Here is a 24,066-nt window from a genome sequence, read left to right on the forward strand (position 1 = left end):
ATAAAAAATTAAAGAAAGAAAGATTAATCTGGGTTTTTTTTATCTGTAACTAGGAGAACTTGTTTTATAAAACATTGGTTCTATTCAATGTTATAATTTTAACAATTGATTCTAAATGTATTTAAAATTGGTCATTAAGTAGGGATATAAATTTCCAGGTTTTTAGTAATTGAGGAAATGATTTCTCTCTAACAATATCAGCATAACTTTGTACTTTATTTTTACTATTTTCTTTTTCTTAATAGGAACTGTGATGAAATATATATGATTACCATTGCATGACAACATATTTTTATGCCGAACAGTTTCTGAAATTATGATTAATGAATTTGTGTCTTACAAAACTTAGCGATGTGACCATACCTTAAACATTTAAGACACTGCTTTACAGGAGGTATATAAGGCCTCACCACAAAGCGCCAACTATTCAGGTCGACGGTGTCAGGAAGTACAGGACAGGAAAATGTGATGGAGACGGTTTTAGTTGGCTGCATTGTAAAGGTGTTATCATCACCTTTAATACGCCTCATGAATCTGCGTACACAAACAATATTTTTTCTGGTTATATTAGAGTATATTTGTTCGTTCGATAGATGCGTAGGAACATGCTGAACTAAGTTACTTCCGTGGCTGAAGCTGGTATACTTGCCTTTAATTTAAATCCGTCTAGAAATTTTTTATTAAAAACTGCATCAAACCGGGGCGTTCAAAAATGACGCCGATCTTAAATTTATTTAATTGCTTAACTCCTTTATTATATTTTTTATATATAGCTAAGGACATCATATATCACCGATATTATGTACTCTCCATAAATACAATGTATTTTTTTTTAATCTGGTATTTGAAATGCCTTATACTTATATCCTCAGGTCCGATTACAGATAGAAAATTAATATCATCGGATGTATCATCCGATATTTCCCTCTTCTTTTTTGCTTCTTACTCCTCTTCGTCATCTTTACTGGTTTTGACTAAAAAAAACTCAATAAAATATAATCTCTTTAGTCGCTTTGAAAGTTCCCGCGCCTCATTTGATAGATGGAGGTGACTAGTGTTTTTTTTTCTTTCACAATTTGTATTGCTACATGATTGCCAGCTATAACTGAATACTATTTAAAAACCATTACAATAAATAAAAATTACTAATTAAATACTCCTATTTATAGTTAAAAATCTCAGACTGTTAAAAAAAATTAAATACTCAATGAGTGCGTAGAACGAAACGCAACAAACTTCATAATGCCAAAACCACAGCCAAGTATTTGACAGCCAAACAAAACAAACGTAAACAAAGGCAGGAAGTGCAAACTTGACGTTAATTTGAAAATATATAACATTTAAAAATTTTGAAAAACGAATAAGAAATGTGTTTTTTATATTTATTTTCGTATTAACAATGTATAGTGTTTGTTTAACACTTGTCAAAATGTAATATATAGGTGAAAGCAACCGGCAAGATTACTCAGGAAATGATTCATGTGAATACTCAAAACTTTCTTACCACTAATGAAGAAATACTGAAATTATTAACAACTACAGTCATGGGTACAACGTACCGCGATTTATTTAAATTATACGACTTAATCCAATGCGGAGATATCAGGTATGTATTCGTTTTTATTTAATACGTATCTTCGATTTTAAAACTTCGCGTGTGGTTGAAAAAAACTCTTGCCTTTTTTCTACAGTTATTTGGTTTCTATTCTACAAATGTATCATGTGTTTTCCGATTGCTTTTTGATAAGTAGTAAGTGCATAATATATTATGCAATACAATAACAAGTGTACAGTATAAGATGAGTCATACTTCCTATATCCAAAACTTAATGTAGATATCGTATTAGATATCAATACAATATCAGATAATATTATGTAACTCTGTGAATTTGTCAGTTTTTAAAAACGATTGCATAATGTGCAGTATTTGTGTTTTGTTTTTTAAACAAAATTAGATTATTCTGAAAAAAATTAAGTCTGACACTCATAGGATATGAATTAAAAAATTAAAACACGTTTAGGCTGTAAGGACTAACTACTATTGCCTGACCCATAAAAGAAAAGGTTAGATGAAAGAAAAATGGCTGTACAATTGTACAGTAGCACTAGCGCATAATCTTATTGATTCTAATTAAATTAATATTAAATAACTGTAATTGTATAGTAAAACATATTTAAAAACATTATAAGCAAAATATGAATATATAAAACTTTTAGTTATATTTTGTATGCTAAATGTTCTCAGATTTATATTTTAGTTTGTTACTAGAGAAAATGACAAGAAAAATTAAAATATGTGTGAATTGACAAATAATGCATACATTATGGAATAACAGTAGTGGACAATTTTATTGTGAATTTTATGCTTGTTGATTTCCAGATTGGTGGAATCATTTTTGAGAGGGACCAGAGTAACAATAAATGATATTGTACCATGCAAAGGTATTGGATTATTACATCTAGCTGTGGGCATAGACCCCATAGAAAAATCGAAAAAGTGCACTGAAATTATATTGAGACATGGTGGAGATCCAAATTTATGGTAAGGTTATTTTTTTTAAATAGTTTTATACATTTAACTGTAATTCTATAAGTGATTGAGGCATTGTAATGCATTGGTACTTACAAGTTACATTTTATCTACAAAAACATCATTATCTATATCAATGGATAAATGTACTTATTTCATATAAACTTCCATTTTTTAGTATTATTTTAACTTTCACTTTTAATGCACATTATTAAAAAAGTTGTATGTCCTATCACAAATATTTTTATGTTAAATAATGAATTTGTGTCTCAACTAGGGTTCATGACGCTTTTCAATTTTGTCTCGAGAAATAAACTTATCTCTTGCGAGAAATTTATATATTGTCATATTATCAGTGGTTTTCCTCTCAAATAAAACTATCAAATTAAACTTTTATTGAGTATATAAAAACTTAATTTTTTTTTTTAATAGGCTTTTTTACATATGAAACGTTTTGTATATATACTTGGATCTCAAATATCTCCTCGGTTAGGAATTCCATTTCCAAATTATTTGGAATACTATGCTATTCACTTTGGGTCACTCACAGCATACAAAATGAAAAACTCAAAATATCGCATTTTATGAGTACGAGTTCCGCTGTGGCACCAGTGCTACACGGTGCTAAACGGCTCGAAGTATTAATGATGTGTATGGCAGTGGTCTCGCAAAAGAAAACACGTGCATTTTTGGTTCCAACGTTTTCGTTCTGGAAATTTCGACCTGCAAAGCAATCTCCGTGGGCGGACGGAATCAAAGGTGAAGAATTGAAGGCTATTGTGGGAGCAGACCCATCGCAAACCCGTCCGAGTTAGCTGCAGGCTGCGGTGTTAGTGACAAAACTGTTTTAATCCTTTAGCAAATTGGGAAGGTGAAAAAGCTTGAAAAGTGGGTCCCTCATGAATTCAATGGAGTGAATCGACAAACGCGCGTAGCCTGCTGCGTTACATTAATCAACCGGCATAATAATGAATGGATTTTAAATCAAATCATTTTCTGTGATGGACAGTGGATCTTGTACGATAATCGGAAACGCTCATTGCAATGGCTAAACCCTGGCGAACCAACCAAAAGCCTGCCCCAAGCGAAAATTGGCTCAAAAAATGTTACTTGTGAACGTTTGGTGGACTATTTCCGGTGTTGTTCACTTCAGCTTTCTTAAATCTGGCCAGACGATTACGGCAAATGTGTATTGTCAACAGTTGAGAAATCATGATGGAAAAGCTAGATAGCTGCTAAACAACCGAGACTGGTCAATCGCCAAGAACGCTTGACCACATAGTGCACAACAGACAGTTACCAAATTAGAAGAGCTTTAATTGGAATGTCTAAGACAACCATCGTACTTCCCGGACCTTGCTCCAACAGATTACCATTTTTTTTCGAAATTTAGATAACTTCTTGCAAGGGAAAAAATTAAACTCCGATGGGGCAGTCCAAAGTGCAAAAACAAAAGGCAAAAGTGCATAAATAGAAATGGTACATACTTTGATTAAATAAATATATTATATTTTGAAAAAACATACTTCAAGTTATTCCCTTACAAAACGCCAATTTCATTTTTTTAGGACCTGATTATTCAGACTTATATTTATAATGACAGCACCATTTTTGTATGCTTATTTAAAAAAAAAAAAAAACAAAATAGAATAATAAAATAGTTTCTATAAAATAAAAAAATAACATGAAAGAAAACAAAAAAGTTAATATCTTAAATTATTGCACCGCCACGCAACAAAACAAAGGGCAATTTCTATATAGGTACATGATTTTCGAGTTCTCGACTTTTCTCGAGCTTGATTTCCCGGGAACAAAACCCATGAAATTCTCGGTTCGAGAATTCCCGGAAATGAACCCTAGTCTCAACATTTCAGCTAGTTAACAGTTTTTTGTGTTTTAGTGGTGACAATAAATAAAATTTAGCCCCTCTTAATGTATACCTTAATAATACCTTAGTCAAAGATTAAATACCAGGAGTATGATGTGTTATTAAGCCTTAAGAAACCTTTATAATAATAAATGTTAATGTACAATAATTATATATTAATCTATAATATAATATATGGAGCAAAAGCTTTATATCCCCCTTTACGAAATTTGATGGAGGAGTTTGAAAATTTGATTGTCCGACAGTGCCCTGCGAATAACTATCCGAAACCGAAAAATCTGTCGGATAACCTGGGGTCCACTGTAGTTCAATGCAGGAGTCAAATGGAGAATAGATTAGTATAGTTTGTATTTAATATTATTTGAATTTCGACCACTGACTACTGGTGACTAGTAATAATAAATTTTAATATACAATAAAGAAACATTTCTTTTATACAGCACATGCTGTATAAACGTTTTATGTAATACCATTGACTATCTTAATACCTATTTTTATAGTTATAAAAATAATATATTTCTTTTTTATTTATATTTTTACAATAAACTAATCTTCTAGTCATGCTCACTAAAATGTCCAGACATGTGGCTTTGGGCCGGGTCAAGCTAAAATATGGTCGAGCGCAGTGATGGCTGGCTCATCCGTCATACTCGTGAACGAGTGCTACTTGTAGGGACTGGTCTGCTCTTATCACTACGACTGATTTAATCTTATTGCATATTTATATTTGACCCAAAAATTAGTGCTTGTTGGTAGTTTGTATTCACACGTTTCGACTTGTAAATGTAAACTTACAAGGATTATTTAAAAGAGCAACACACAAGTTTCTTGCTCGTTCTTCTTGTGATGAGACAGCTTTCCGAACGAGTGGTAGATAAAAAACAAATTGTTATGACTATTCAAAAGTGCTTAAATTAAGTTTATTTGAATAAATGATTTTCTATTCTATTCTATTCTTCTACTCTTTTAGCAATGATGATGGCATTACTCCAGTTCATATAGCTGCTATATGGGGGAGAGTGGACAACCTGAAACTGTTGATAGGATGCGGGGGTGATCCCTCTCGCAGAGACTTTGATGGACACTCTGCTTTTGACTATGCCGCAAGAGAAGAACAGTGGGATGTGTATGATTATCTACATAATGTAATAGATCCACTGGATGATTCATTAAGTTCGAAATGCGCTTATACTTTAAATTTGGGTATGTATTTACAGTTTATTTAATATCAATCATTTACAATTGTGTTAACTATATCAAGCTATAAATTAAATCATCTCATTTAAAAGATGTTTTTAATGTAATTAATGGTTAACTAGTTAATGAACTATCTTTTTATATACATAAACACCAGCAAAACTTAATCTTGTAATGATATCACGCATTGTCATTCCCAAAGGCTTTATGTACCTCTGCAGAAACTGCAAAGTATTAGTAATTTCTACTACATTATATCTACCCATTTTTATACTTTTACTTTTTGATTAATTTTTTATTGTAAATATAATAAACTTTTTTATTCAGTGAACCTAAAAGCTAAAGAGGTATTAAATTTTTTTATATATTTTATATATTGCTCCTAATATATTAGTGGTTGACATCTTATTTTAATGTTTCAGAGAAAGTATTGGTGGAAACCGATCAAATGGTTGCAGAGTATGAACCAATAATAGAAGAAAGATTAAGTAATCTTAATATAACAGCTTCAAGAAAGTCTGATATGGTACGCGACTGGTGCGAGAAAACCAGTTTAGTTGTAAACAAATTATATCCCACTATCCTTGGTGATACATATTTATTAGACAATGAATCGGCACCTTGGAAAACAGGTGACTTTACCAAAAACACGACACTAGATCACACTGATCTAAATGTTTCAAAACGGAAAGAATTCAATGATACAAATAGTAGTTTCAAGACATGCCTATCAAAGAAACTGTCATATGAAGTGGATATAAGCGGTATAAAACCTTTAGACAAAACTATGGACCGAAATAACTGTAGTTGTTCAAAATCGAATTCAAATAATAATAGTAGTAGTAGGAGTAATCGCATGACTACCTATGAGAACTTCTCATTACCAGGATCTCCAAACAATATTACTCATAAAAATTACAATACAAGGACAAACATAAAGAGGGCAGTGTGTTGTAAGGAAACTGAGAATCACTTGCTAACTTTCGACAATTCACAGTCATTAATATCTGATGATAGATCAGTAAATTTAGACAAGGCTCTGGCTGTCGCACAGAATAGAACAAATGAGTGGTTGTCATTCAGTAGTAACAGTGATCCATCAAGATCTCATGTGAGAGGTATGAATACCAGGAGATCATCAGCTAGTAGTGGTGTGAGCAGTAATTATTCTGGCGGTAGCATAATGATTGCAAGCATGCAGGAGGAGTACAAGTACGAGGATAAAGAAGAAGATGTAATGCTAATCGAGAAGAGACTACTAGTTTCACCGATAGTGTAAGCTCTAGTATTTTTTTTATGTTAAATGTATATAACAGTAGTATAGCTATATGCTTGTATTATACATATAAGCCTTTTGGAAGAAATTCTTCGTATGACAATGTAAACTGCACCAAATTCAATATGGTTTGAAAGAGAAATTGATATATGTAAAAACCTGTTTTTATAAAATCATAGACTTATAAAAGCTTTTAATACAATGTAATGAAAAGACAAATTTTTATATAAAAAAAATTGCATTAGTATTTAATATTTCATTGTTACTAATATTACAGGTAACATAATATTACATCTAATATATATGCACTACATTTTATTCAAAATTGTTCCAGTCTTCCTCTAGAAGATGGAGCTGATACCACAAATGTGGATCAAACAATCCTATCAGTGGCATCCTCGCTCCCGCCGTCTGTACAATACGACAATAACACTTTACGAGCAGAGCTGATTCGCCTTGGTTTCAGACCGGGCCCCATACAGGACTCTACTAGAACATTATATCTGAAAAAGTTACAGGCACTCAAGAAAAACCCGATCATAGTACGCAACCACGGAAAAAGTAAGTTCATTTTATTAAACTGACATTTTTTTGACATTTTTTAATTTATATACAAATTAGATAGGTAGTAGTACTTGTTTACATTAATTTTATAATGATTTTTAATTTTTGAAATGGTGTTAAATATATTTAAATTACCTAGTAAAAATGTTCATACTTACCTCAACAAAGGTATGTTTATTAAACAGTAGTTAGCTATATAATATATACTTTTATATATATATATAGATAGAATTTACAGCAGCTTTTATAAAAGTATACATTATATATAATTGAAGAGTATCATAATTTGAAATGTAATAATGATGAAAACTATGGATTTTAAAAATAGTACAAAATATAAAAAATATTTTCGAGTCGTTTATATAGATGGAATAAACCATGTGATGATTTCATAAATTTAGTAAATATAGACAGTTTAAAACTATTTCCTTTGTAATCTGTTGTTTGTGGTGCTGTTCATTTCAGACAGGGTTACTTGCTCTTAGGTCAGGCGCCAGTATACTAACCATTACAATGGTATATATATTTTTTCTCAATATTCTCTATGGAAAGATTTTGGGTGTATTGAAATACTGTGTATTTTAAATTATCGACCTTGACGATTTCCAGCCTATAGCATCGAATTGGAGAAATCACTTAGTAACCATGACTGGTTGAAAAATCTTAGTCCATACATAGAACTAGAAAATAAAATCCGAGCAGATTTTGCAAATCCCAACAAAAAATGGAGAGAGGGCAATGCAAAAACCTCCTTTACTTATCTACTCCTGGATCCGAGAATTACTGACAACCTACCAGCAAAATCTGGCAAGCAGCCCGACCATGTGACATGGATTACATTCATCAATTCTATATTTTATGTTGGCAAAGGTAAGACATAAGTATTCCTTTAACTAGAAAATACACATATTGACTTGCAAAGGCAAAGGGGATTAAAAAAATATTTTGTCATTTCAGGTAAGCGATCAAGACCATATTCTCATCTATACCAAGCATTAACTCTCTGGAAACGCGACTTCAATTCGTCAAATGACAAAAAAGTCCAGCACATTCTGGACATCTGGTCACACAAGGTAGGCGTCATATGTCTCCACATTTTCCAGAACGTCATACCAGCTGAGGCGTACACATACGAAGCGGCTATGATCGACGTTCTAGGGTTGCCTAACTTAAAAAATCTAAAATGCGGTAATTACTACGGTGTTGCCGCGTCTTGGCCTTTAAAAGAGCGGCGAATGCTCGGATTGTATTTACTATACAAGGCGTTACAAATATTCCTCAGTGAAGGCGAAAGACAATTAAGGCCTGGCGATATAGACTGATTTATTGTATTACCATTAGGAAAATTAATTGAAGGTATTCAACAAATCTTAGTACACTGTATTATAACATTGTATTAACTGTCACTATGTTGGTGATAAAAAAATATCTCTCAGTTTGATCATGAGGTTTATTTGATTTTAAACTTTTATTTACATGACAAACTATTATTTTATACTTAACACAACTTAATACTAAAGTTAAAGTTTTAAACCATAAAAAAGAAAAAAAAATCCTGTACTATTTTAAAAGTTACTTGCAAAAAGTACCTGTATATAATTTTAGTGTATTTCATAGTTTTTCTTGACTTGACATTCGTCATTCATTCGATTTGCGTCGACCAAATTGTTGAAATGCTACATGTAGGTATGTAGGTTTAAAACAGACAGTGGGAAATCCATGTGGATTCCTTAATATAGTTTAAATGCAATTGTGTGGTATTTATTAGAATTTTAAAGTATTTTTTCATAAATATCGTTTTAAATTTGTACTTAATTTAATTTACTTGCCTATTTACGTTATCGATTTAGCTGTTTGATGATATAAAATGATTATTTAATTGATGATAGATTTCGTGGTAATATTCTCTGTGAATGTAAATAGGGTAATATAATTTTTTAATTGCGGGATATTTATTAGTTTATGTGAACTCATTATCCAAGTATTAAATGCTGATCAGGATGCTTGTACAGGGTAGAATTGGAAATGGTTGGAGAAGCTATAAATTATCATTATAAATGTCCCTGTATCAACAGGGACATGTGTATACATATTCGTAAACAGCTAAAACCTTCAGACGTTTAAAATAACGTCTGAAGGTTTTAGTTGTTTACTAACTAACTTTTTGTCACCATTTTACAAGAAAATAACACGAAGGTAAAGAACAAAAGAGAACAATGGCTAATGGTATTAATAATTTGTGTGATGTTTTCATAACAAGGATGATGTATAAAATTCTATACAACGATGACAGTAGTTTAAAAGTGATAAGGTTTCAATTTTAGATTTATACAATCTTTAGCACTTATCAGTATTTGTAATTTATATGCGTACATAGCTTGTAGTATCGTAGACAATAATATTTATTTGCTCCATAATAATTAATTCGTAATGGAAAAATATTTTTTATGTCCGTTAAAAGCGACTAATAAGGTAAAACGACCATCACAAAACCCACAGTATTCCGATTATTAGACGACAAAGCCTTATAATATTAGTATTGATAATTGTACTGCAATTAACAACCAATTAACCAAAGTAATAAATGACCACGTTATAGTATTACTTTAATTTAAAGGTATAATTACAGTATTTTTTCTTTTAGTTATAACTATATATGCATTTTAAGAATTAATGATTCTAATATACGCAACGAAGGGCATGTCAAATGTTCGATTCACCATTGACGATGAGAATTGACTGCCTCTGACTACCCAAAACAAAATAACAGTCATGACTGTTTATTATTATTGGACTATTTCTTAATCATTCCTTCAGATATTTTTTGAGAATTTAAGATAATATTAACAGTAGACCAACATCTTTCTTTTGTTTATATTTATTATTATATATGAGACTCGCTACCCAACAGTGAGAGTAATGGAACATGGTTTGTTATGATATATTTGTATTGTATCGATAATATATTGTATTTCACTTTGTTATTTATAATTTATTTGAAATAAGCTTTAATTTTTTAATAATATTTGTAATTAATTTGTACGTTACCGAATCTTTCCTACTACATAATGAAATGGTTTCCAGTTTTTTTAAATGCATTGCAATCATTTGTTGGTAACAAATGATTGCAATGCATTTAAAAAAATTCAGGAACAAACTCCAATATATTTGTATAATACAACGGCTGATATTTTCCTTGGATTATATAGTTTTACATAATTTTTAAGTATTTATTAACAAATGTCATAATTGTAGATAGGTATGAAATTTTTAAATAAGTTAAACATTTGTACTATGTACAATAGTGTGTAGACATAATTTTACTGTGAACTGCCAATCACAATTAGTATATATATTACTGTAAGAATTGTAGGTACACTTATTTGGTGTAACCTTTTATTATCTACGTACTAACTAACTGACTTCTGCCGCTATTTCAGCTGCCTGACCATTATTGGATGCGTGTGCCCTTCCATCTCTTGGTCTTCCCAAAATAATCTATCCTATGTGCTTAGTATGTGCATTTATGAAGCATTGAGGCGTGATATCATTACATGAACTATTATATTTTTAAATTATTGATATATTTGGTATTGACGTTAAAAATTATTATCATTTTCATTTTGCTACTAAAGATTTCTTAAAATTTATTCACTATTATATGAATTAACTAATTAATATATCATTTATGTGTTTGCGTATAGTATTCAAAAGTCTGTTTAATTGTCTAACCCAAATGCACATACTAAACGTGTAAAACTAATTTTCGTTTTTATAAATGTTTTTTTTATAATGAATAATATGTAAATATTAATACATATTTTGTATTGATGGATAATAATTTATTTACGTATTGATTTATTATTTTATGAATTAACTACTTAAGGTTTGTTTTTGTGTGTAGTAAGTAAGTAGTACTACGTAGAGTCACGATAGTAACAAATGCCAGTTATTAACCCTTAGCGCTCCCCAAGTTTTTAATACTATCTACGATACCACTGACCTGACCATGACCATGGCTATCTTTTCAACTTCCACTGGTAAGCCACCGTAAACCATTAGCGAAATCGGGTGCACCATACATCATTATCCATAAAAAGAAAAAGACAGGAGGTGGGTCATGGAAGGTCATGATCGATAACTCATTTCAGCAAAGTTGTGCCTGCAGCAACCCACCTGCAGTGAGTGAAGTGAAGTGCTAAGAGTTTTCTTTTATGTATGGTAATGGAATGGTGCTAACGGTTTACGGTGGCGGGGACCAGTGGAGCATGATACGATGAACTTGAAGTCAGGTCAGTTAGCCTATAAATTCTTGATGAATTTTTCACGATGGTTTCCAAGGATGGGGGAGCTGCGTGGAGTTCAACCTGATATGGTACATTGCTAGTAATAAGATCATCAGTCCTCATTACTAATGATCCACTTTCCCCCAGTGCTAAGGTTTAATAATCACCAAAGATCGTTTATACTGGAGGTTAACCAATTATCCTCATAATCACATACTATGCAACCGCTTGAGGATTACAAAGAAACTTTTACTAATTTAACTATGATTAATTTGGTATGTGTACCTGTGTATAAGTATTTTGGAAGAATATTTGTGTAGCCATAAAGTAACTATATAAATATACTTCTTTATATATCCGCGTTATAGTATGGTGAAGATGATCATTGTAATGTTTGGTTACATTTTACTGTAAAAGACGATACCGAGATACGTTCAAAGCAAGGCTAGTATATACATATAATATAGCAATAAAAAAACATGTGACGGTATTTTTTTTACAGTAATTTTGTGGAATTTAGTGAACCTTCAAAAACCATCTACATTTTACCTTTAGGTCATGGTTACCATGCTAAAACGCGTGTCGTAAGTGTTCATATGTAACAGTGATTTTTTTGTATTTCTTTACATCCTAGTCAAACTATTATATTAGTATTGCATAATTAATAAACATGACAATAATTCTAAGGGACTTTATAATGAAATAAAACGCATACTAAGAAATAATTTATCTTTATTATTCCTTTTTTAAACGTCTCGAATTCTTTTCTAAGAAAAATCAAACTTTGCTTTAGTTACATCAAAAAAATACACAAATGTTCATATTATAACATATACAGATGCATTATAAATATAATGACCATGTTCAATACCACGTTGTCACTGGTACTAGTGGATATAAAATAATGAAAGCGTAACGTTCGATTCGTGCCGATTGGTGCACGTCGCACGCATAATTGTAACAGGACCATATTCGGAAACCATAGGCCTTGTAATGTTCACATGATGACAGGCAATCACGTACAGTACATAATTTACACAGGACGCTGGAGAATTTCCACAGGGCTATCTAGTCCCATGCTAAGTAGAGTTTGTTTTACGGATCGTAAACAAGTGATAGAAATACTTATATATTTTTTTATAGATATATCTAGAACAATACAATTAATCGTACTCATGAATACAAATGTTTTTACCCTGCGAGGAATTAAACCCGAAATTGTCAGAAGGCGGTATGTTAAATCACTAACTAGGCTACCGAAGCTGTTATAAATATATAAGAAATAAAAACGATAAAAGAGTTTTATATTCAGTACAATTTAGAATCAAATGCTATATTTATCTTTACATAGTAGAAAATAACATCGCCTCCGCTATCCGTATGCTTAGATCTTTTAAACTACGCAACTGATTTTTATGCAGTTTTTAGCAATAGATAGAGTAATTAAAGAGGAAGGTTTATATATATATAATGCATGTACACCTGTGCGAAGCTAGGACCGGTAGCTAGTGATATATGAGAAGATTCTGTTACAAATATGCGTGGCGTATGCAAACTTAATGACAAATCAAATCTAAAATCAGTCTGCATTTGTTGACAATGCACAGAGGCGCTGCTGTGAGATCATATTAAGGTAGCTACACACGACGATGTTCTTGCGCAAGTGTCCTCCAACACACGTTCTAGCATACTTGTACAAGTACAGGGAAGCTTACGCAAGTAAATCGCACTCTCAGCTATATCCTGCCCATACTTTTCATTCATACTTATCCTGAGTAACTTTTTGTTGCTGTCAACAGTTTTATAATAAATTGTATCGCGTCATGGTATAATGTGCATATAGAAGCGTTCAAAAACTGTTGACAGCAATAAAAGGGGACACAGCTTAAGTACTATTCGAGTATGTTATCTTCAACATATTTTCGGAAAACAAGAATAGTCACTTGGCACTCGTGCTTGCCTAACCAGGAATAAAACTACACGAATATCTACTAACGACGACCACACTCTGTGGCATAATTTATTTAAAAACATTAATACGCGTTTTTCTCAGAGCGTTATCAATTAATATTTCTTTCTAGACTAATCTCAATGTACCTTTTTGGAAGTAAGTAGATAGTTATGTTGTATTCAGAATAGAATAATTCTAAAAAAATAACTCAGTCACTGGTCAATAGAATGTTAGAAAATCTTTAAAGTGATTAGGCCCCACTTTTGTAGAAATATTTCAGTAATTTATCAATGAACAGGTACATAGGTACATCGACAAAATGTCATGAAAATAATGTTTATTTGAATATAATAATCTAATGTTATAAAATTATTATCTACTACAGTGAAAATGCAATTAATATTTTGCTATCCGTCTATTTGAATCTTCGGAAAACATAAAACTACATACAGTGTAGTTATTTAAGTGAACCAGTTTATCTAAATCGAAACACATTTGCAAAACTTTTAATTCAACTGATTGGAAGACTTGTAATGAACAATTAAATCCGAATATAGGTATAGCATGTTTAGAAGAAGCCTTTTTGTATAGTAATGTCACAATCTCCTGTTATTTTTTTGTTATTTTATTATTTCTTTACAAACACAAAAATTTAAATTATAAAAACATAAAAATAGTTTTAATTCAATCTCAGTATATATAATTGTTGGTATAGTATAAAAAATATTTAAAAAATAATATGAACACAATATTTGTATATACTTAATTAGGATTAAAAAAAATGAAACATTGAATTTATGAAACTTATCATTACAACCAATGGAACAATCACAAATTCTTACTTATACTCTGAACATAACTTAAGAATAAATATGGTATAATCCATATTTCAGAGTTCAGAGAGATCCATATTTCTTCTTAATTATATTGAAAAATATCATTATGTTGTAGTAGTAACGATAAAATCACAAATTTAAACAGAAGATCCTGAGAATACTATTATTATTTGCAGACCTCTTAACATGCTAACGGTAATGGAACCATACAGCCGAAGTCACGTGAAAGATTGTAAATAAAATTAGCATTTGGGTAGTACATTAATTATTATGGAACTTCAGTTTGAATGGCTCCAACAACAAATATTAAATACAATTTGACACAAAAGTAATTAACAAACTGAACTAATTTGCAGCGCTGACGCCCGTTACATGCACGATGATCTTTTATAGTTTAACGTAACATTTGCTACACCACGATTTTTCCGTATCTATATAGGATGCTCCCATATTAGTGAATACAGCCCTTATACAGGATGTAGTATTACAATTATTAGATGTATACATTACGATAATGGTCGAATTTCGTGTCCACAACGTCACAATTGTTTTTATACAAATAAAAACATCAATAAATACAAATATTGTGTAATTGTGTTGTTTGGTGCTATAAGGGTCAATGAAACTGCCTTAGTGTCTATTTGAATACAGTGAAGAAAATTGGCTATGAAATATTTTTTTAATACTACCAAGACATGAAATTCCTTTATTATTGTAGTATATATAACTAACACTATACTCTGTAGCAGGAAATGCAGGTATTTTGGTGGTACCTTATATAGTACGGAAGCAAATTGTACTCTATTGTATGAACACTTGATTTTCCATCAACATTAAATGTCATGCCAAACACCAATGTTGATGGAATCATAGACATCCACGGTAACATCGTACGGTAAATTATAAAAGCGCTCATTGTGTTTGCACCAAGCATAATGTCGTGAATGACACCATTACTAACTACTACACAGTAAAGAGATACTGAAACACTAATCCCTTGTATGAGAATATCGGACTATGAGATTTTAAAAGTTATCATTAAAAGCCATACATACACATACAGCGATGTCCAAACACACCACGACTCTATAGGATGCTCTCTACGTTATACAATAAGTCATTCGTCACTATAGTCGAGACAGTACGTTTTGTGCACGCTACGATTCATATTGTATGATCACATTGACGCCTTACTTACACTATAATCACTTAAACATTACTCATTTATCCTTAACTTTAAATCTAGGTACGCTCGATTTTTTTGTGGAATGCAGTATTCATAAATAAAGATCTTACTAGACTGAATTCGCGTGATATCAAATTAGGGGCTTCAAACATCAGTACAATGCCCAGATGGAGAATTCGATGTTTATATTACATACTTATGGAACACTATGGATGTAAATTAATTTACACATAATACTAATATTTACATAACTAGTTTGTGCTTTCACTAGTAAACATATAAAACAAATTAGGTATAGAGGTAGAGGGCGAGGCAAGTCCCGCATGCCCCCTACTGTTTGGGTACACACAATGTCCACAACACCCATGGCGGAGTCTCAACACAACACTTGGTTCACTATAAAACAATTCAGGTAACTATTAGTTCAGACACATGCTATAACATTCAAAGCGCACATCACATACACATTCGTGGGTTACGCGAGATCACAGTGTTTAAATTATGGCTACTGGCATAGAGATTGAGTCCAATTGAAGAATTACATTTAGATTGTTTATTTTTCAGTCCATCACTGTCTTTAGAGTCACATCACTGTCACATTCAATTCCATAACGTTCAGGTCGGATCATGTCAATATTTGATAAAGCGACACTTCGAGACGCCGGCTTCAGCTTGTCCCGCGTCAACTACGACGCGAATAAATGAGGGTCAGGTCCATTAGTTGTCATTCCGTTCGATTCATTTGGGCGGCGTCGGGAATGAATTCACTACCGCCTGTGTACTGGCCAGTACTGCTGCCGCTGCAACACACAATCTCCATTACTCTCTGTAGTTTCTCTGTTTAGAATGACATCTCTCTAGGTGATAGCTACACGGGTTGAGCGGGGTTCGGCCGCTTGTCGGCCGTGTGCTATCGGGCCCCTGCAACCAATATCACACAAGTTAGGAATGGCCAACGATAGCCACCACTGGTTGAGGGGTAGAGATGATGTTTTTCACAGAGTCATGATTATAAAGTATAAAAAATATTTTTAAAATTGGAATTACCGAGTTAGGGTAGTCAAAGAAATGTACAGAGCTATAGATCATAAACAATTTCTCTAAATTTATTGGAATACAGCTTGTTAGTTGTCCCTGATTAATTGATAAATAACGGTGTTTACAATTTACTTTAATTACAGGTTTTACCTTATTTATTAATTAATCAGGCACAATATTGATGGCTTACATTTTATTATTAATTATTAGTAAGTTAAAATGATTAATTTTATATATCAAAGTGATATAAAGAAAGCACTTGAGCGTAACATATGCGTTTAATAAATAATAAAAGCAAAGCAGTGTTTGATTTATTTCATAAACACAATCAGTAAATCATTTAGAGTGTTAATTTTATAAAAATCGAAGTAAGTTGTTATCTATATTGTAATTCATTAATTTACGAAAACGATGCTTCATTTATTACTTTAAAGTAATTTAATTATCTTTGTGACTTGTTTATCATAAACTCAGTAATACAATTACAAATTTTGTGTCTTAATTAAGCGACTAGCTTAATTTGATTAAGAAATTAGTATTTATAGCATGTTTTTCTGTTTAATTTGGATTACTTATTTAACAAAAACATAATATATATAATGTTCTTCTCCTAAATTTGAATTTAAAAATGAATCTGTATTTTTGTAAACATGTACAAGTTCATTTTAAAAGAATAAGAGCCGAGATTCTTTTGAGTTCTTAGCTCGAAAGCACACTGAACTGAAGGTAAATCTACCGTCATATGACATATCATAAGAGATAATAGACCTACATGAATAACGATATTTTGATTTGAAATAGTATATCTAACACAGGTAGTGTTAGATGAAGTGATTAGCTTCAACTACAAAATACTCACCAGGATAAGGCGGCGGATAGAGCGGGTACCCGAGCCCGACGTGGGTATGGTGGTGCGTGTGCACGTGTCGCTGCGGGGGCGGAGACCGCGGTGGCTCCTTTGGCGGCTCGGGGCGCGGCGGCTTGCCCTGCGGCGACTTAGCGTGCTCCTGCAGCTCGTGGATCTTGTGGGGCGGCGCGTGAGACGCTGGCGCGTAGTACTGCGCGTGGTGGGCTGCGTGCGCGGGCGGCAGAAGTTCGAGCTTCGCTGGCGCTCCGGGTCGAGACAGGTCCTCGGGCGCGTGGTAGCGGGGAACGGTCCACCCGCCGCCGAAGCTCCCCACCAGCATAGGGCTCAATGGAGCGCGGTACACTGGGTCGAACGGCAATGCGCCATAATGTGGTGCCTGTAGGAAGTATCAACATATCTTCATATGTTTATTTTTTGACGGGATCGATTTAGCACACCGCTTTACTTTCAATGGTCCCGGGTTCGATTCTTTGCAAGGTACAAATTTTGTATTCATGAGTATGATTGTTTGTATCGGTTTGGGTGTTTTCTATGTACATTATGTATGTATTTATAAATATATATACATATATATTAAATTTTTATACCAGTTATCTAGTACCCATAAAACAAGCTCTCCTTTCCTTGGGACTAGAGGGCGCTGTGTGCATTGTTCAGAGAAATTATTATTTACTATTTTACTGTATAGTCTTTTATATATAAAATAATAAACCGTCATGACTATTATACCAGATGGTACAGACAGCGGCATTATAATATGTCAAAGTCGTAGTGAATGCAGTACTTGATATCCCCACATTTCGCTGGGTAACTATAGCTGGGTCATGTCAGGTTGACCTCCACGCGGTTTCCCCTGGAAACCATCGTGATAAATTCCAGGTGAATTTATCACGATGGGCTAACTGACCTGACCTCATGCTCATATCAGCGTAAACCGTTAGCGCAGGCGGGTGCACCATTTCTTTATAATATACAAAAAAACTATAGTTGGGTACATCTGGATATTTTATCCAACGAGGCAAGGGACGAGCTTGCCGCCGTCCATCAGAATAATTTTGTTTGATATCATCAGTTTCATCACCGGAGAGCTAATGAAAAATAAATATTGAAATTAAGTCTTGGTCTGATTCTACCTCAGAACATTTAGGTCCAAATCGTGGTAGTAAAACCAGATCACGCTCTCAATATAAATATAGGGGTAATAAAAATTTGGCGATCAAAATTATCCCTTTTTCCTACCTGCATATACGGGGGGAGGTAGTACTGTGAGGTAGGCGGCGGCGGCGGCCCTTGAGTCTCCGTCGTAGGCTTCTGCCCTTCTTGCTTCACCTGCGTATTGAGAACAATTACTATACAAGCTATAAACGAAAGCTAAAGTTCAGATCAATTGTTTATACAAAAAAGGATTAGACGGCCTCCGTGGTCTAGCGGCTTACTTTTTTTATAGGCTAGCTTTTTTTTATATATAATTCTACTGGGTTACACTATTACTATTAACTAAAAAACAAGGTGACCTACTACTACCTTGTAGGTACAAGGTGATCCCAACACTGTATTCTAAACCAAAATTGTTTTGAACAAAATATACATTTTTTAAGATTTTTTAACTGCTTTCTTACAAATTCTAGCTTGTTATTCATGTTCATCAAAGTAACTTATAATACTAAATTATTCTTCTATCATAGACTAACAACACGAAGAAGAGTTCCTAACCTTAATTTCTTCTTTGGGCTTGTCGTCTTTATCTTTAGACGGTGGTTTATGTGCGTGTTGTGGAGGCCGCGAGGCGACCTGTGGCGGGCCCCCCGGGCCGCCCGCGGACGGCGGAGGTCCGTTTCCCTGCCCCGAATTCGGCCCTGGCGGCTTGGACTCACTGCCCCCTTCTTTTCTTCTTTGCTCTAAGCTCATGTAATACCTGGAAACACATAAATACATGAAAATTTTAAAAACAGAGTTTGGTAATCGATTTACGTAAAGTGAACGGCTGACGCTAACTTTGTATAAAGTTATCTAGGTACTGTCTTATTTTAGCTGTTAACAGCTTGCTTTATAACATCTGTTTCAATTGAAGATTGAGATATGGTAGTGAAATTACAGGGTATAGCTGTATCTTAGTTCTTAGGAAAGGAAATGCACGAAGAGTACCATAGGAGTCACATAAGGAAGTGAAGTCAGTGGTGATCTTAATGTATATAGACGGTGACCACTTACCATAAATAAGATTAACCATGGAGTTAAACATCCATTCAAAATGTGCTAAAAGAGATATAAAAGCCAAAGAGGCAAAATAATGATAAGGATAGATGGCCAATAAATGATAAGGATAGAAAAGTAACCATTTAAGAAACATAGTCTTAAGTTTAAACAGAAAATAGGGTATATACCTTCTTAATTCCTCTTCCCGTGCATGCGGCGGCCGCTGAAAGGCATAAGGTCCCATCTGCGCCTTCATCTCTATGCTCTCCTTCAATATCTGATGGTTGTCATTAGGCCTCGCCGGATTCTCTTTACCGTCCGGTCCGCGGGGCTGCTTGCTCTTATCTAATGGGCTAGGTGTGGTTTTGGAGCGATCTGGCTCTTTGTTCTTATCATCTAATTGTGCCCCAGGCGGCGCGCCACTAGGTTCCACGTTGTATGGAAAATTCGGGACATAATTGTATGGAAAGAAATGCTGTGGTAGAACCTTCTGCGGACCAGTCTCAGGTTTGCCGTCCTGGAAAATTGGTTAAACAATATATTAATAACTAGCATACGTGACTTCGTATGCTTTAAAAAAAAGATAGTCTATGAGTGTGACATATGTATCTTCACGTAAATTTTATTAAGAGCCGTTCAGACTCAAAATGAAACAATCAGACAAACATTTTTACTGTAAGAAAAATATGGATTACAAAAAAATATGTTGCCAGATTTCTATATAATTGTCAGACAGAATAAAGAATTGTAATAAAAAAAAATCATTTATATAAACAAGTGGTAAACCCGTATTACCTTGTGCTCAGCTTTCGGATCTCCTTTGCTCAGATCCTCCTTTCCTTTGTCGACCGGGGGTGGCGCAGTCGTCGGGGGATGTGTCGGAGGTAGATACGGTGGCTGTCCATAGTACTGTAAATTAATATTACAAATCAGAATTCATTTATTGACAACAGTAATATAACGTTTTTCCACATTAAGTAACACAAAATCTGGTGTAGCATAACACTGCATTATTTGCTCGGCGGTTGGAATAGAAAATAACATCATAATAAAAATTTGATAATTCGGAAAGACTAATAAGTATACTCATAAGTATACTTTAACCGTAAATGAAAATAGTCTAAACACGATGGATATAATCCATAGAATTCCATAACAATTGCGATTGCCTATGTTGTTTCCTTGGTTCTAAAATATTACATGTATTATAATTATAACATTGTTAAAAAAAAAATTATTGCGGTGTGCTCACCTGATGATAGACGGGGAAAGGCCGGTGTGCCGGATCCGGATCTGCGGCGCCGTCCGTCGGCGCGGCGTCATCCGAGATGTCCGAGTAAGCCGGCGAACGAACCCCAGGCGTCGGAGAACGCCTCGCACGTCGCTTGCCTGGGGATGCGTCCGGCGGAGATTCCGTAGACTTGCGCTCCTCAGCCGGCATTAAGGCCGACCTTGGCTTCACCTATATTTTGATTTTGTTTTAGAATTAATTCTATTGCATAAAATGTACCGTCTAATTATCTAAATTTCTGAAATTATAAATCATAAAATAGTACAGACGTTAAATAGCTAACCTTAAATTGAGTCGGTTGCAACGTAGGCAAGGCTTCCGGTGGCGGCGTGGACGGCACGGACGGTGTCGGCGGCCGCTCGACCGCTGGCGGAGGCTCTGGCGTGCTCGCAAACTCTTCTGTAAACCTGGTCTGTTGCGGCGACTCTGCATTCACCTCCGGTTTCTCCGGCGACTTTTCTGGAGTTTTATCGCACTTCGATTCCGGTGACTTAGCCGGTGTTGGCGATTTCACGGGAGTCGCAGGCGTGGCGGGTTCCGAAGGCGGTCGCGCTGGCGATGCAGGTTCTACTGTAGGTTCTTCTTGCTCCGAGCTCGAGCCGTCCTTATCGTCGTCATCTGGAGCGCCGTGTGCGTGAGACCGGTGATATTTGAGCCCATTCGCGTGTTTATATTTCTTTGAGCAATTTGGCTCGGGACATTCGAGCAGGACGGGATCAGGAGGAGGCGACGACGGCGTAGGAGGTGGTCGCTTTGCTTTCGGTGTGGGCGGACGTTCCTCCGCTTCGGACGTACGCTTCCTTTTGGAGTCTGGTCGTGGCGGTGTGAAAGGCGTGGGAGATGGGAGCGCCCTCCGCCCTTTGGCCCCGCCGTTGCGGAGCTTACTGTGGACGGAGGAGCGAGTCTCTGTGAAGTTTGTCATGTCTGTGGGTGCAGAACCGCGGCCACGTTTCGCTCGTCCTTTAGGCGTCCGCGCATCCAACTCTTCGGTTGGTGAGTCACAAAATCTGAAAATTAAAAAGGTATTAGACATTATATTCTTACACTTACTACATAATAGCTTTTTGAAATTGTCGTCTTACTGATATTTGCTACTGGCCCTTAACCACGATGTTGGTAGCAAAACAAACTTTCACGACTTCTAGTTTATTTCTTGATGTAAAAGATATTGCCCTATGTTCGACATCGTAATACCCATATATTTCCATATTCAAATTTCGTTATGATTCATTCTACCGTTTAGTCTTGAAAAGCTAACGACCAAATAGACAGACAATCTTTCGCATTTGTAATAATATTATTATTGCAGTAAAAGATACAAAAACCTATGACATACTTCTCAGGAATGGTAATAATAATATCCCTGAACAATTCACACAGCGCCATATAGTCTCAAACTACGCAGAGCTTGTGTTAGCGTTACTAAACAACTATTAGAGACACTTAGATACACTTTTTGGTAAATACACAAATGATATCCCTACATAGAAGACACCCAGACACAAACAAACATACTCATGAATACAACAGTAATACCGTCTTTATACCGTACGAGATATCGAACCTGCGACAATCAGAAGTAAAGCAGTGAGCCGTTAGACCCCTGTCTAAAACAAAACATATATTTTATGATGTTTTATTTATTTTAATGTTTTCCACTTCCCCGCAGGTAATTCATCACAATGTGATGATTTTCCATTATAAGTCGAATATACAGAATGTTTTCTTTGCGACCAAACACGGCAATTTTAATTAGATTGTTTACCAATCCAAGTCATATATACAGGGTATAAAAAATATTGGTACTAACCGCGGTGGTGCCCAGTCGTGCCGCGTGCAATCCAGTAAAGTGCCCACATAAGTCTTCCCTCGCCACGTCACGTTCACTACCAATACACCTGCAACCAAACACTAAGCCGGTCAGATTATGGCTTCACGGAACAATATTACTACAAATGGCGAAATAAAATTAAACAAGGATTATTACAACATACAAATAAGGGTTACTAAATAAGTTGAAACATAGTCACCTCTTATAGTAATACATATATAAGGAACTTTACAATATACATAAATTATGTTTAATGATATTTCTCATCAAGATATGCCTTGTGAGTGTTAGGAGTCTGAACTAAGTCGAACCCTATACTAATAATAAGTATAATCTCATACAATTTCTGGGCACAAGTAATAAAGGCATTCACTGTGAGTTCACCCTCTCTGCTATTCTGTCATAACCCATATCCATAAATTATTAGGAGAAAATATCAACGACGACTACATTTAAACGAAGAGAACATTAAGACAACATTTAAGATTAACATGTCTGCGCCTGACAAACTTTATTGTAATAATTTATGTTGCACTCATAATGTCACGCCCAGTCTAAAAAAAATGCTACAATACGCAACTAATAATCTATTATTACCCTTTATTCAGAAAACCTAAAACGGTCTTTTACAATTTACATTTTTTTTATCTGTAGAGTTGAAAATGGTGGAGGCATCCTTTTTGATAAGATTATTCAATATTCAAAATAATAACAGAACCAACTGGCTATAGTTATTGTTTTGCGGTCCAATGAAAATAAGTTCTGAAACGTTTGACATTTTTATACAGTAGAAAGGGGTAAAAGCTTTTTTTAAATAGTATTGTAATTTTGTTCTATTTAGTTCTGTACGTTTTTTAAGAAGTTAAGCTAGAGAAGAGAGGCGTGTGATTACGTTTACACCGTTTTAATATATATATACTTATATTATATTTAACTCTACCTAATAAATGTTCCAAAGTATTTCAGACTATAATATAGTTGTAGGGAGGCGGCATATGTGTAATAATAGAATCCTACGACTGATCGGATAATTAATTCAACATGCACCCGAGATAAATGGAAAGATAATGAACAGCTGCAATGTTTACGGTATCTGTATAATTCAGATTACCATTTGTATAAAAAGTT

At 34.1% G+C, this 24,066-nt stretch overlaps 2 protein-coding genes across 2 annotated transcripts in view; one reads left to right on the plus strand and one right to left on the minus strand.

Annotated features, from left to right (window-relative positions):
• The first annotated feature begins 1,288 nt into the window (after window positions 1-1,288).
• On the plus strand, window positions 1,289-8,841 carry LOC131852889 (ankyrin repeat and LEM domain-containing protein 1-like). The gene is made up of 7 exons (XM_059203628.1): window positions 1,289-1,606; window positions 2,381-2,542; window positions 5,389-5,621; window positions 6,038-6,890; window positions 7,226-7,452; window positions 8,065-8,325; window positions 8,413-8,841. Exons 1-7 carry the CDS (start codon window positions 1,473-1,475, stop codon window positions 8,775-8,777), a joined length of 2,235 nt encoding a protein of 744 aa, XP_059059611.1. The 5' UTR covers window positions 1,289-1,472; the 3' UTR covers window positions 8,778-8,841.
• Window positions 8,842-14,602: 5,761 nt separating this feature from the next.
• Window positions 14,603-24,066, minus strand: part of LOC131852908 (zinc finger protein 608-like) — a 121,108-nt gene continuing 111,644 nt past the window's right edge. The window contains exons 5-13 of the mRNA XM_059203657.1: window positions 22,918-23,005; window positions 21,391-22,114; window positions 21,069-21,278; window positions 20,612-20,725; window positions 20,005-20,333; window positions 19,334-19,535; window positions 18,860-18,949; window positions 17,612-17,996; window positions 14,603-16,514 (exon numbers count right to left, since the gene is read on the minus strand). Of these exons, the coding sequence (XP_059059640.1) occupies window positions 16,453-16,514; window positions 17,612-17,996; window positions 18,860-18,949; window positions 19,334-19,535; window positions 20,005-20,333; window positions 20,612-20,725; window positions 21,069-21,278; window positions 21,391-22,114; window positions 22,918-23,005 (2,204 nt within the window). The 3' untranslated portion in view covers window positions 14,603-16,452. The remainder of the gene's footprint in view (window positions 16,515-17,611; window positions 17,997-18,859; window positions 18,950-19,333; window positions 19,536-20,004; window positions 20,334-20,611; window positions 20,726-21,068; window positions 21,279-21,390; window positions 22,115-22,917; window positions 23,006-24,066) is intronic.

Source organism: Achroia grisella, unplaced genomic scaffold, assembly GCF_030625045.1.
Source record: "Achroia grisella isolate CSIRO2021 unplaced genomic scaffold, CSIRO_AGI_Agris_v1 utg869, whole genome shotgun sequence".
NCBI lineage: Eukaryota > Metazoa > Arthropoda > Insecta > Lepidoptera > Pyralidae > Achroia > Achroia grisella.

Excerpts from the sequence above, each read along its gene's own strand:
- LOC131852889 (XM_059203628.1), top strand. The coding sequence starts at position 1,473 with ATGATTCATGTGAATACTCAAAACTTTCTTACCACTAATGAAGAAATA. Across the intron at positions 2,543-5,388 it reads GGTGGAGATCCAAATTTATG|CAATGATGATGGCATTACTC; the intron begins GTAAGGTTATTT and ends CTACTCTTTTAG. Across the intron at positions 6,891-7,225 it reads CTACTAGTTTCACCGATAGT|TCTTCCTCTAGAAGATGGAG; the intron begins GTAAGCTCTAGT and ends AAATTGTTCCAG.